This window comes from Antechinus flavipes, chromosome 1 (genome assembly GCF_016432865.1).
Source record: "Antechinus flavipes isolate AdamAnt ecotype Samford, QLD, Australia chromosome 1, AdamAnt_v2, whole genome shotgun sequence".
NCBI lineage: Eukaryota > Metazoa > Chordata > Mammalia > Dasyuromorphia > Dasyuridae > Antechinus > Antechinus flavipes.
Window position 1 is genome coordinate 295,614,523 of NC_067398.1, and position 15,715 is coordinate 295,630,237.

At 32.0% G+C, this 15,715-nt stretch overlaps 1 protein-coding gene across 1 annotated transcript; it reads left to right on the plus strand.

The window, feature by feature from the left end:
- The first annotated feature begins 4,978 nt into the window (after positions 1-4,978).
- On the plus strand, positions 4,979-7,302 carry TNFRSF17 (TNF receptor superfamily member 17). Its single transcript, XM_051987713.1, is given in 4 exon segments — positions 4,979-5,099; positions 5,445-5,591; positions 6,699-6,812; positions 6,815-7,302. Coding segments are annotated over 4 exon segments (555 nt in total). The 5' UTR covers positions 4,979-4,981; the 3' UTR covers positions 6,991-7,302.
- The last annotated feature ends 8,413 nt before the right edge of the window (positions 7,303-15,715 follow it).

The following is a 15,715-nucleotide window of genomic DNA, read 5'->3' on the forward strand; positions in this document are numbered from 1 at the left end:
TTGAGAACCAACATAAGTTTATAGATTCCTCCCATTCATTCCCTACCTCACCCATCCCCACCATTGAAGCATTTGCTTGCATTTAGTCCCATAGCACCTCTCATATTTGCTCTTTATGATTATTCATGTATCAGCAACAATGGGTTTGCAATTACATTTGCCATTATTTTTGTTATTTCAAACATGTCTGGTGATTTGAACTTAAGGAAAGTATGTTAGATATGCCTTATTTTGGGAGGAATTTCAATTCCCCTTTTCTTAATTACTTTTATTCTAATTTTTCTAAACTGAAGATAATTTTCTTTAATGCATACAATAGAAACAAAATAAGAGTTGAGTAGCTTTATTTATTTTGCAAGTTAAAGTTAAATTTAGAAGAGAAAAATATTTTTAAAAAAAGCATGATGTAAAAACAGAAGGTATCAATAAGATGCATTTTTATATTTAAAAAGTTGCATATTATATTCTGTTGAAATAGTAATATCATTTTAATTTATAAATAAAAACAAACAACATCAAAGAAGATCATACTATTTATACAGTGGACAATAGCACACTTAGATTTCCAAATTTTTCCCTCTTTCCCCGACTCCCTCCCCTAGAGGGCAGGTAGTCCAATACATGTTAAATATGTTAAAATCTATGTTAAATCCAATATATGTATACATATTTATACAGTTATCTTGCTGCACAAGAAAAATCAGATCAAGAAGAAAACAAAACCTGAGAAAGAAAATAAAATGCAATCAAACATCAATAGAAAGAGTGAAAATGCTATGTTGTGGTCCACACTCATTTCCCACAGTCTTTTCTCTGGGAGTAGATGGCTCTCTTAATCGCTGAACAATTGGAACTGGTTTGAATCATCTCATTGTTGAAGAGAGCCATGTCCATCAGAATTGATTATCTTATAATCTTCTTGTTGCTATGTATAATAATTTTCTGATTCTGTTTATTTCACTTAGCATCAGTTCATATAAGTCTTTCCAGGTCTCTCTGAAATCATCCTGTTGGTCATTTCTTACAGAACAATAATGTTCCATAACATTCATATACCATAATTTATTCAGCCATTCTCCAATTGATGAGCATTCATTTGATTTCCACTTTCTAGCCACTACAAAAAGGGCTGCCACAAACATTTTTGCACATGTGGGTCCCTTTCCCTCCTTTAAGATCTCTTTGATATAAGCCCAGTAGAAACACTGCTAGGTCAAAGGTTATGTACAGTTTGATAACTTTTTGAGCATAATTCCAAATTGTTTTCCCAACATTGGATTCATTCACAGTTCTACCAACAATGTATCAGTATCCTACTTTCCCCATATCTCCTCCAACATTCATCATTATCTTTTCCTGTCATCTTAGCCAATCCTGACAGGTGTGTAGAGGTATCTCAGAGTTGTCTTGATTTGCATTACTCTGATCAATAGGGATTTGGAGCACTTTTTCATGTAGCTACAAATAGTTTCAATTTCTTCATTTGAAAATTATCTGTTCATATCCTTTGACCATTTATCAATTGGAGAATGGCTTGAAATCTTACAAATTTGAATTAATTCTCTATATATTTTAGAAATGAGGCCTTTATCAGAACCCTTGAATGTGATTTTTTTTCCCAGTTTACTGTTTTCCTTCTAATCTTATCTACATTAGTTTTGTTTGTACAAAAACTTTTAAACTTAATATCTCAAAATTATATATTTTGTGTTCAATAATGAACTCCAATTCTGGCCACAAATTCCTTCCTTCTCTACAGATCTGAGAGGTTATCCTTTGTTCTTCTAATTTGCTTATAATATCACTCTTTATATTTAAATTATATTTAAATCATAAACCCATTTCAACCTTATCTTGATATATGGTGTTAGGTGTAGGTCAATGACTAGTTTCTGCCATACTAGTTTTCAATTTTTCCAGCACTTTTTGTCAAATAGTGAATTTTATCCCCAAATCTGGGGTCTTTGGCTTTGTCAAACACTAGATTACGATAGTCATTGACTATTTTGTCCTGTGAACCTAATCTATTCCATTGATCAACTATTCTGCTTCTTAGCCAATACCAAATGGTTTTGATGACTGCTGTTTTATAATATAGTTTTAGATCTGGTAGAGGTAAGCCACCTTCATTTGCTTTTTTTTTTTTTTTTTTCCATTAATTCCCTTGAAATTCTTGACCTTTTGTTCTTCCAGATGAATTTTGTTGTTATTTTTTCTAATTCAGTAGAATAGTTTCTTGGAAGTTTGATTGGTATAAAATTAAATAAATATATTAGTTTAGGTGGTATTGTCATCTTTATTATATTTGTTCAACCTATCCAAGAGCACTGAAAATGCCATTCTCCACTGAAAATATTATAGTTTAGGCAGAATAAGACATAACAAGTTATTTTTGAAAGTATTTAAAGATTATATTGTATTAAAATGCTCTACAATGTCATATGTATTCACAGTTACATAAATTATTAAATTGATAAAAAAAAAAAAAACTTAAGGGTAAAACTCTATTGAGGTCATCTAGATAGAGTACTGGGCCTGAAGTCAGAAAAATTTCTTATTTTCCTAAGTACAAAAGTGGCCTCAGCCATTATTAGCTATGTTACCCTGGGCAGTCACTTAATCCTCTCTGCCTAAGTTTCCTCATCTGTAAAATGACCTGGAAAAAGAATGGCAAACCACTTTTCTCTCTTTTCCAAGAAAACCCCAAATGGGCTCACCAAGAGTTGGGCACAATTGAATAACAACTGAAGCTTTATTTTATCTTTTCTTGGGAATGGTTTCATTTTGCCACCTCTAAATTCAATTACTTTTTTAATTTAAAATGTTTTACATTGAAATAATTTCTTAGAAACAAAGATAGGTGTCTCAGAAACTCACTTTGAGATACAAGGTCAAATCTCTACTTAGTTGCCAAGGTTTATCCTTGGCTCCTTGTTTAAACAATCTGACAAATTCAGGTCTAATCCCCAGTTTTTATCCTTAAACCACAAATATGCAGGAACCAGTAGAGTTTCCCACCAACATTCTTTCTTTTCTGAGGATTCCATAGACCCTATAAGAGGGACCTTAACTCACTCCAGAGCTAGACCAGTTCAGTTCACAAGCAGCAAATGGTTTGTTGCTGTTGCCTTTGAGATGCTAGCTTGTCAGCCTTCGTTGAAGAGAACATGTTCCTTCTGCAGTCTTACAGCTATTATTCATTTTCTTACATACTTCTCTGCAAGTGGGACTTTCACAACCTGATAGTGATTCTGATTATTTTCTGTCCCACAAATGAATTTCTGTGAAGGGGAGATGTTTCTTTTGCTCTTTAAGTCATTGGCATTCAGAATCACCTTTTACTCTTCCCTCTCCTTCAATGTTGGTATTCAATCAGTCTCTGAAGGCTTATTGAGAATAAAGAAGCCTAGGGTCCAACTCTGGCTCTAATACTGGACTTAACTGTGTGCTGGTGGATATATCACTTAGTTTATTTAGGCTTCTGTTTCCTAATCTGTAAAATGGGGGTAATAACCCTTGGACTACCTTCTTCGCAGATGAAGTTTAGTGCTTTATAAATTGTCAAGCATTATAAAAATGTAGATTATAATTATCCTCAGACATTTTTCAATGCCTCTTCTACTCCCAGTTTTGTTCTGAGTTTAAACCTATAATAATAATAGCTGACATCTATACGGCATTTAAAAGCTTAAAAAGTGATTTACAGATATTTCCTTTGGTAATAGAAATATTACTATTACTCATTTTAAAGGTGGGGAATTAGAATATTAGGGAATTTAAATAGCTTTTTTCTGAACACAGAACTATTAAATATTGACCAATGTTTTTCAAAGTGTAGTCTGTGGACCCATAACAAATATCAAGGCATTATTTGCCTACTAAAATATTCCTCTCTTTCCCAATTACGGTATCTGTGTAAGATTAGATTTTCTTCATATACTTCAAAACAATGAAACATGATAGATTGAATACAAAAGTAGATATAAGAATTTCATTTCTATTATCACATATGAAGATTTACAAAATTTATAAAAACTTATAAAACAATATCATTTTCATTTGTTTTTGTTGTTTTTGCTTTAAAAATATTTTCATAAAAATTTCATTTGTTAGTGTTATTTTGAAGGAATGAATAAAAATTTAAAAATTATCATTTTTAATTTCTAACAAGATAAATATTGATAGAAATAACCCATATAATTTCTTAGTGATCTTTAAAAAGTTTTAGAAGTATAAAGATTAAATAAGACATAAAGGTTAGTTATTATTTTCAAAATAAACTCAACATCAATACTCAACTCCAATGTCACATCCTCTTTAGACTCAACCAGAATATCACTTTTACCATATACTGTATTTAATTGCAATGTATTGAAATATGTGTGTATGTGCCTTGTGTCAACTAATAAATTGCAAGCTCTCTGAGGGCAAGAGGTCTTGTCACGTATGTATGTTTGCACATATATGTATATATATATATATATTTTCCCAAATGCCAAGTATATTATATACATTTATATCTCTTTATCAGTTTTTTTGGCACACACTGAGTGGTTAATTAGTGGTTATTGAATGAATGAATGAAACCTTTAAGCTGAAGGTCTTCTTCTCTCTGATGTCTCTTAGGCTTATCTACACTGTACAAGTTCTACTTAATTTACCTGCTTGGGAAATAGCTCTATAACAGTTTCTGTTTCATGAATCATTTACTCTTCCTATTTACATTACTTGATCTTTTCTCTAAGCCACAGCAGGTTAGGTTGCTTAGAAATATGAATTTAGTTGATATTCAAGTCCTTAGCCACTAAGCCTTAGTCAGAAAGGGAAATCCGCCTAATGAAAAACCCTCAGAACACAATTGCTATTTGATATTTAGCTGCTATTGTTAACTACATTTGCTAGGGGCAACAGGAAAAGAATTTTTTCATTCATTCTTACTATTCTTTTTTATGGTTCTGTAGTTTGGGGGTTAGTGATACAGATGGCTCAAAGGTGCTTCCAAAATGAATATTTTGACAATTTGCTGTTTGCTTGCAAACCCTGTCACCTTCGGTGTTCCAACACACTACCTTTGGTGTGTCAGAGTTATTGTTATGCAAGTAAGTAATGGAATGTTTCTCTTGCATGTATTTATTAGCTTGCTGTGCAGGTTCTATATTTGTCCAAATGAAATATCATTAGAAAGACAGTGACATTTTCTAGATAATACATGATAATGACATATTGCAATGATTAAAACATGGACAGAAATTATTCAAAATAGAACTGAATGCACTTGTTCAATCTTATCAGAACAATGTAATTTACTAGTTATTCAAACAGAGGGCTATTTAGGTCACAGAAAGTATTGATTAACAAAAGAAATTCGACAAATTATGTTAAATTTAAATGGTGTTTGTATTTTGTCTTGTCTTCATTATTTCTGCCATTGACTATGGAAAAAGGTAGAACCAGTATTCTTAAAATCACAGATGTGAGTCTTTGCATCTGCTTAGGTGTGGGAATAATTTCATCTTTGACAATTTTCTTGCTAATACTTCTCCTGAAGAAGAAGAATCCCAAGAGATCAAAAGATGAATTGGAAAATACAGGTACAAAGTGTGATGAATTTAATTTGAAATCTTTGAAATATATCTTCATGGGATGGCAGTTGTGATTTTCAGTTTTTTTCTTTTGTGTAGAACTTTCTAAGTCATAAATCTTTTGAGTGCATTGATGAATGAGTTAATTAGTTCAAATTCTGCTGTATTTCTACTGTGTTCATTATAATGCTGATAGTATCCCTGCCTTCTCCCCAAATTTTTCCATAAGGAATGACTATCAAAGAATAGACATATTTTTCAGCAAACATATGTATCTTTTGACAGACTGATTAATGCTAACTAGGAGAAATGGCCAATCTTACCCCTCACTGACAAGAAAAGGCATTTGGCTGCATCTGTGGGCATATTTTTAATACAAATTTGAGTGGTTCACTTGCATGAAAACATTAAGTATTCAATTATTACTGAGGAAGAATTATTAATTCAATTCTTTTAGGCATCAGGTATCTAAAATTTTCTAGTGAAGAAGTGGCAATAGTCTATAATGTCCCACTTAAGAACTTTTTATGAAAGAAATATAACTTCTACCCATAACCTTATCCCTAAATACATCAGTCAGTTTCCAGCTTTTCTATTTAGTGCCTAATTTATAAACTGTTTATCTCTTTATTTATAATAGAATTAGGGAAGTAAGACAGCTGTTCCATTTCTTTTACTTTCTTTTGGACAGGTGAAGATGTTTTATGAAAAATTTTTTTTTAAATTTTAAACATAGAATCACTCCCAGGAAATGTCATGGAAAATATTAAGATTTTTCTTCAAATATGTTTACTGAACAGACATTCATTACATTCTCAATTCCAATTCCTTTTAAAAATCTATTAACTTAAAATATATATACCAAATGAAAATTGTTTTGTGTCTAGCTCCAAATTTTGAAGTCACCTATAGGATAATCATTACACAATGTAATATGTGATTACAGAGTATTCTATCCTTATTAAGAGCTTAAGGCTTACTGTGCAAGGATTACTTTATGAAAAGATGTGCCTCTCATAAAGCCTCAGTGTTAAAGCTTATGACCTTTATATTTAGATTTAAGGTAAAACTTTTAGAATAACATATAGATAATGCTATACTTGTTTGTCGTTGCAGAGCCAAAAACTGAAGTACAGGAGATTACTAAATTTGATCTTGATAGAAGTAAAAATGATGAAGCTAGAATCCTTCCTAGAAATAGTACAACTATGCCATACATAGTAGAAGAATGCAAGATTGTAATCTAGGCAAAGGAGATATCACCTCAGATACATATTCCCCACTCTCAGCCATGGAAGAAGGAGCAACTGTCCCTGCCACTACAAAAACAAATGACTTTTGCAAGAGTTCACCAAGTCCCATGAATGATACTTTCATGGGGATATGGAAATCTATTTTCACAACATAATGATCCAGTTTGAATGGAAGTGTCACTTGCAAAGCTTATGCCAGTGAACAGAGTGATACATCTCATCCCTTTATTACAGTTGCAATCAATCTGTCATCAATATAACTCTAATGTTTTTTCATTTTAAAATCTCTTTCTTGATTTATTTCTCTACTTTTTTTGGTTGGGAGCCAATTACAAAAAGCTTGATGTCATTATTGTATTTGTATTCACTAAGAAAAAGGAATAACATGTCAGTTTTAAAGTTGTTTTCATATTTGTGTGTTTACTCACTATTTACTTACATAGACAAATAAACTAAACATCTCAGGACAGGTTTGAAGTTTCATTTATTTCTAAAGAAATGAGTGAAAAATTAGGAAATGACTACAGTGAAAAAGAAGAAAGAACTTTTTAAAAAAACGGTTTCAATGAATTCTCCCTTTAGATGGGGAGTACATACACATTAACAAGGAAAAATGAAAGAAAAGAATTGCTTTTTATCAGATGTCAATAATGTATTTTGGAAAAGTGAATTATCTCACAAGTAAATTGACAAATATAGTTTAAAGTTTGCAAACAAACTTCTTGGTAGCCTTTTATAGATCTTATTGAAGATAAGAAAGAGGATTAGAAGATAGGGGCTGGCTGGCTAGTAGATTGCTCAAGTTGAGCCTCTTATACTGGCCACACTGATAAAGTGGTTACTTCTGGTCAGCTTTTGTGGTCAGATCTATAGGCTCAGGAATTTTACTTTATTAGCCTATTCAGGTTGTGAGGAGCTGTAATTTAAAAGCCAAAATAACTGATTATTTTTGTGGGGGATAGGTCTTTTCAAGTAGGAAACTAATTATTAGCTAGAATTTTGCCTGATAATTATTGAATATAAATGAAAGTCCTGCATTGGATTTAAAGGATGACAGATATGCAGTTATATATATGTGTGTGTGTGTGTATACATGTATGTATGTATGTATATATATATATATATATGGGATCTCAAAGACCTTTTAATTTAAAATTTCATTTTATAGATGAAATATTCCTACTAGGATTACTTCTAAACTTTTATTCAAAATTTGTACTTCTAAACTTGTACTCAGATTGGGTATCTCTAGGGAATAAGTCTTGGGTTCAAGGTATCCTGTGTTTCTACATTACTACAACTATAGTTAGCAAGTGAATGGTGAGCTTACTTTTAACTTCTAGCATTAGAGACAATTAACTCAAAGCAAAGACTAAGATGGCATTATTCATTTAGGAGCTTAATACCTTGTTGCCTTTTTTATTTGTCACATATTTTCTGTGATAGTTTCAATTAGGCTAGATGGAAAATAATTGATCAAGTTCAGTTGACTCCTATTACACAGATCCAGAAAATAAATGCTAGAGAGGTTAAATGACTTACCCAAAGTCACATAGATAATAAGCATCAGGTAATATGGTTTGCTTACCCATCCTTGGTTATTGTCTTGAGGAATAATTCACCTAAGCTATTGTTTTGGTACTGATAGAGTACACATTTCTTTTTCTTTCTTTTTTTTTTAAATAGCTTTTTATTTAGAAGTTATATTCATGGGTAATTTTATAGCATTGACAATTGCCAAACCTTTTGTTTCAATTTTTCCCCTCCTTCCTCCCAACCCCTCTCCCAGATGGCAGGTTGACCAATACATGTTAAATATGTTAAAGTATAAATTAAATACAAAATAAGTATACATGTCCAAACAATTATTTTGCTGGAGTACACATTTCTTTGAGCAGATATTTATGTTTAACAAATATAGTATTTCTCTCTTTTGGAGACTGGTATATATACGTCTGTAATTCAATTCTGTGAATATTCATTAAATATTTACTATGTGCATACTAGAGTGGATCTAAAGATAGTAACTCTGTCATTAAAGAACTTATGTTCTACATGTACACAGATAAGAATGATTCAAGGTAGAATGTGATAAGGACAATGGAGAGATTCAAAATGCTTTTCAAAAGTTTGAGGAGGGAGAACACACTGTCATTATTTCCAAAGAATATTTTCCCATTGAAACGGACCACATGTGCAAAAATGTTTGTGCTGTCCTTTTTGTAGTGGCAAGTAACTGGAAATCAAGTGGACGTCTATCAGTTAGAAAATGGCTGAATAAGATATGGTATATGAATGTTATGGAATATTATTGTTCTATAAGAAATGATGATTTTAGAGAGTCCTGGAGAGACTTACATGAACTGATGCTAAGTGAAAAATATAGCAACAGTAAGATTATACAATGATAAATTCTGATGGACATTACTCTTCCAAAAATGAGATAATTCAGATCAGTTCCAATGATCTTGTGATGAAGAGAGCCATCTGTATCCAAAGAGAGGAGTGTGGGAGTGTGGATCACAACATAACAGTCTCATTCTTTTTGTTGTTTGCTTGCATTTTTTTTCTTTTTGAACTGATTTTTATTGTGCAGCAAGATAACTATATAAATATTTATGCATATATTAGATTTAACATATATTTTTACTATATATTACATATATATATATATATATAGAGAGAGAGAGAGAGAGAGAGAGAGAGAGAGAGAGAGACAGACAGAGAGAGAGAGAGAGAAGAGAGAGAGAGAGAGACAGACAGAGAGAGAGAGAGAGAGAGAGAGAGAGAGAGAGAGAGAGAGAGACAGAGAGAGAGAGAGGATTACTTGCTATCTAGGGGAGAGAGTGGGGGGAAGAGGGGAAATTGGAACTAAAGATTTTGGAAGAGTTAATGTTGAAAATTATTCATGCATATCTTTTGAAAAATAAAAGCTTTAATAAAAAAAAAGAATATTTCCCAATTCTTTATTTGTTGAGAGTTGGCCCTGACTGATGTGATGAATAAATAAGTATTCTTTTTTTTTTTAATAACTTTTTATTGATAGAACTCATGCCAGGGTAATTTTTTACAACATTATCCCTTGCATTCACTTCTGTTCTGATTTTTCCCCTCCCTCCCTCCACCCCCTCCCCCAGATGGCAAGCAATCCTTTACATGTTGAATAGGTTACAGTATATCCTGGATACAATATATGTGTGCAGAACCGAACAGTTTTCTTGTTGCACAGGGAGAACTGAATTTAGGAGGTATAAATAGCCCGGGAAGAAAAACAAAAATGCAAGCAGTTTATTGAATAAATAAGTATTCTAAAGCTTCAGAGCTAGAAGAAACAGAACAACTAGAAAAAACAAGTGCTCCAAGGTTTTTGGAGAAGCTTGCATGTGGAAAAAAATATTTTAAAATGTACAAAGAAAAATAGGGAGATAATAACACATGAATCTGAGAGATGATAAATTAGGGAACCAGGTAGGCTTGGTGTGAAGAAAAGTAATATGGTGGGAAACCTTAAAATTATTATTTTTTTTAATTATAACTTTTTATTGACAACACATATGCATGGGTAATTTTTTCAATATTGAGCCTTGCAAAAACTTCCATTCCAACTTTTCTCCTCCTTCCCTCCACCCCTTCCCCTAGATGGCAGGTAATCTATACATGTTAAATATGCTAAAGTATATGTCAAATACAATAAATGTATACATATTTACATAGTTATCTTGATGCACAGGAAAAATCAGATTTAGGAAGAAAGTAAAAATAACCTGAGAAGAAAAACAAAAATGCAATCAAACAATAACAGAAAGAGTGGAAATGCTATGTTGTGGTTCACACTCATTTTCCAGTGTTCTTTTGCTGGGTGTAACTAAACCTTAAAATTATTAAAAATGAATGGAATGAAACATTAACAATTGCTATTTGTAGTATTTTTTCCTCCATAGAATTCAAAGCAGTTTAAAAATTTTTTTTTATCTATTTCAGTACTCAATCTTGTTTTGCAGATGATAAGTAGAAGCTTCAGAGAGAATAATGGGAAAATAACTGTTTATCATCAGAAAATATTTAAGTGCCTATTGCACATGACATTCTTCTAGGCAATGGTTTTTCCTTCTGGAAGCTTAAAATCTAGTATAAAAACAGTATAATAAAGTATAAGGTTCTTTCGACGAGACTAGGGATTCTCAACATTTTTGTGTATGATGGATCCCATTGAATATAATGAAACATATGGATCTCTTCTCAGAATATAATTTAAAAATGTATAATAAGATACACAGTATTCATAAAATTGATTTTTATATATTTTTTTAGTATTTTATTTTTCCATATACATGTAAAGATAGTTTTTAACATTCACTTTTGCAAAACATTGTGTTTCAAATTTTTCTCCCTCCTTCCCTCCTTCCCAAGACAGTAAGCAATTTGACATAGATTAAAAATATGCAATTCTTCTAAACATATTTCCATTTTAATCATGCTGCATAAGAAAAATCAGAGAAATATGGGAAAAAACATAAAAAGAACCCAAGCAAACAACAAAAGAGGTGAAAATACTATGCTTTGATCCACATTCAATATTCATAGTTCTCCTTCTAAATGTGGATGGCACTTTCTTTCACAAGTCTATTGGAATTGCATTGAATCATCTGAAATAGATTAAAAAAAAAAATAAAGATGGAATTGTTTTCCCAATCATGTTCACTGACCTTCTACAGTAGCCTAATGCATATTGGTTTTCATAGAACACTTAGAATGAAATGTTTACTTAAACAGTATAAAGCAAAACTTTAGAGTAAGGGCTCTTAACCTGGGGGTCAATGAATTCCAGAAATCTATGGTTAAATTTTGGGAATCTATTAACTTGGATAGGAAATATATATGAGATACAAAAAATGATTAAGAACCCTTACTTTAGAAGATGTAGCATTGTAATTCAATTCAATTGAACAAATATTGATTAAACATCTTTTGCAGTGCAAAACATGATATAAATGCCCTCAGCATGTACTGAGGATTTATGTCACAAAGATTACATCTGGTTGGTTTCATGAAGGAGGTGATGTCTGAATTGAGCCTTGAAGTATGAGTAGCATTCTAATCAGCAGAAATTTAGTGGTAGAGATACAAAGAATAGCATGAATAAAATTATACTTGCAGATAAGCACCAAGCATATTTGGGGAACAGATGGAAATCTAGTTTTGATAAAGAACAAATATATGTAATCAAGTGGTATGAGAAAAGTTTAAAAATATAGATTTTGGGGAAGACCTTGAATGCTCAGCTGACCACTGAATTATTTTATGTCATTGAATTTTTGAAGCAAAGAATCACAGAATCTAAGAGTAGTAAGAAGGGGTGTGATTATAAATGTAACAACCAATTCCCCAGAAAAAAACAAAAACAAAAACAAAAGTAATTTAAAGTTTACTCTTTATTATCAACAAAACAATAATCAAATCTTAATTTGTAGTATCTACTTTGGGACTGCTCTAAATTGTTAGGAAATTTTTTTTTTAATCTCAAGTTATCTCTGTAACTTTCACTTACTGTATCCTTTAGAATGAAGCCAAAGCCTAATTCCTACTCCAAATGACAATCCTTCAAGTACTTGAATTTTGCTATCAAGTTCTCTTAAGTTTTTCTACTTCAGGTCAATAACTCTATTTCCTCCAATGGTTCATCATATAAGGTATTATCCAGTCCTCTCACCATTCTTATTGTCCTCTTCTAAGTTATCTCCATCTATTTTGTGTCACTATTAAAATGTGATGCACTCAATTAAACTATTAGGGCAGGAGCTCCTAATTCCTTTATTATGGATGCTAAGCCTCTCTATGTGGAGAAGGATAAAATTATTTTTGGTTTCCATGTGACACGACTTTTATTGAGCTGACAATCCAGTTATAGATTTCAGATCTATTTTCATTGAAGTAGCCACAGTCCCCTACTTCCACCTTTAATTTGTGAAGTTATAGTTTCTTATTAGATTGTTTAACTTTATGTTATACTTATTTTTTTCTATTATATATAGCCAATGTTAGGATCTTTGGGAATCTTGGCTTTGTCATCTGACATGTTAGTTTTATTTCATCTTTGGATTTAACAAACGCACCCACAAGTAATCTTTATTTACTTTTTATTTTAATAGCTTTTTATTTGCAAGTTATATGCATGGGTAATTTTATAGCATTGACAATTGCTAAACCTTTTGTTCCAATTTTTCCCCTTTCCCTCCACCCCCTCCCTTAGATGGCAGGATGATCAATATATGTTAAATATGTTAAAGTATAAATTAAATACAAAATAATTATACATGTCCAAACCATTATTTTGCTGTACAAAAAGAATCAGACTCCAAAATATTGTATAATTAGCCTGTGAAGGAAATAAAAAATGCAGGCAGGCAAAAATATAGGGTTTGGGAATTCAATGTAATGATTCTTAGTCATCTCCCAGAGTTTGTTGGCTGGGTGTAGCTGGTTCAGTTCATTACTGCTCCATTGGAACTGATTTGGGTCATCTCACATCAGAATTGATCATCATATAGTATTATTATTGAAGTATATAATGTTCTCCTAGTCCTGTTCATTTCACTCAGCATCAGTTCATGTAAGTTTCTTCAGACCTTTTTGAAATCATCCTGTTGGTCATTTCTTACCGAACAATAATATTCCATAATATTCATACACCACAACTTATTCAGCCATTCTCCAATTGATGGACATCTATTCAGTTTCCAGTTTCTGGCCACTACAAAGAGGGCTGTCACAAACATTCTTGCACATACAGGTCCCTTTCCCTCCTTTAAGATGTCTTTGGGATATAAGCCCAGTAGTAACACTGCTAGATCAAAGGGTATGCACAGTTTGATAACTTATTGAGCATAGTTCCAAATTGCTCTCCAGAATGGTTGGATGTATTCACAATTCCACCAACAATGTATTAGACACACAAATAATCTTGTATAAATTCATCGGAGTCACTGACCAAGCTATTGAATAAAAGAGACCCATGGAAAGACTCCTGGATGCTCCATTAGAGATACTGTGCCATAATTATCTAAATGGGTGGTGTGATAGGACCACATCAATAAATTCTCAATCCTTTTAATTCTTACTTTCATCTAGCCCAGTGGTTCCCACTTGTTTGAAGCACTATAGTTTGTTTTTTTGCATATTTGTTCTATTTATTTCATCATGATTATGCAAACAATGATTTTATTGTTTCTGCAGTGATTATATCAAACTCTGATCACTTCTGACTAATCACAATGTATTTTTGCAATTTTTCAACTTGTTATCAAATTGTTTCCAAACTGCTATAAGGATTTGACATTTCAATGCTAGGTGCTTTCAAAAGGATGGTCAATTGTCTACAAACCTTAACTAGCATTCTTTACCCTGTACAAGATTAGCTCCTTTATTCCTGTTATTCTGGAATCATATCTCATCAGCTTTGTAATCATGTGATCAAGATGTTATAAACATTTGAATTCTTGCAGGGCAAATGTCAGGCCATTTGAAAACTGTGATCCCTGGGCATATGCATTTCAAGACATCTTGAATCATTACAGATCACAACAAATATTCTGTAGAAACAAGCCTTATAGAAGTAAAGGTTTTTTTTTTTTTAAATAGCTTTTTATTTACAAGTTATATGCATGAGTAATTTTATAGCATTTATAATTGCCAAACCTTTTCTTCCTTCCCCTCACCCCCTCCCCTAGATGGCAGGATGACCAATACATGTTAAATGTGTTAAAGTATAAATTAAATACATAATAAGTATACATGTCCAAACCGTTATTTTGCTGTACAAAAAGAATCAGACTCTGAAATATTGTACAATTAGCCTGTGAAGGAAATCAAAAATGCAGGCAGGCAAAAATATAGGGATTGGGAATTCAATGTAATGGTTCTTAGTCATATAGTATTGTTATTGAAGTATATAATGATCTCCTACTCCTGCTCATTTCACTCAGCATCAGTTCATGTAAGTGTCTCCAGGTCTTTCTGAAATCATCCTGTTGATCATTTCTTACAGAACAATAATATTCCATAATATTCATATACCACAATTTATTCAGCCATTCTCTAATTGATAGACATCTACTCAGTTTCCAGTTTCTGGACACTACAAAGAGGGCTGCCACAAACATTCTTGCACATACAGGTCCCTTTCCCTTCTTTAAGATCTCTTTGGGATATAAGCCCAGTAGTAACACTGCTGGGTCAAAGGGTATGCACAGTTTGATAACTTATTGAGCATAGTTCCAAACTGCTCTCCAGAATGACTGGATGTATTCACAATTCCACCAACAAGTGTCCCTGTTTTCCCACATCTCCTCCAACATTCCGCATTATTTTTCCCTGTCATTCTAGCCAATCTGACAGGTATGTAGTAGTATCTCAGAGTTGTCTTAATTTGCATTTCTCTGATTAATAATGATTTGGAACATCTTTTCATATGGCTAGAGATAGTATAAATTTCTTCGTCTGAGAGTTGTCTGTTCATATCCTTTGACCATTTATCAATTGGAGAATTGATTTCTTATAAATTAAAGTCAATTCTCTATATTTTTTGGAAATGATGCCTTTATCAGAACCTTTGACTGTAAAAATGTTTTCCTAGTTTATTGCTTCCCTTCTAATTTTGTCTGCATTAGTTTTGTTTGTACAAAAAGTTTTCAATTTGATATAATCAAAATTTTCTATTTTATGATCAATAATGATCTCTAGTTCTTCTTTGCTCATAAATTCCTTCATCTTCCATAAAGCTTTTTTTTTTTTTAATGGTTTAAACTTATCTTCTTCTTTACATCATCATTCTTCTCTCTGGTGAATTTTCAAATGAATTGGTTAGCAGCAGTGGTTATTGAT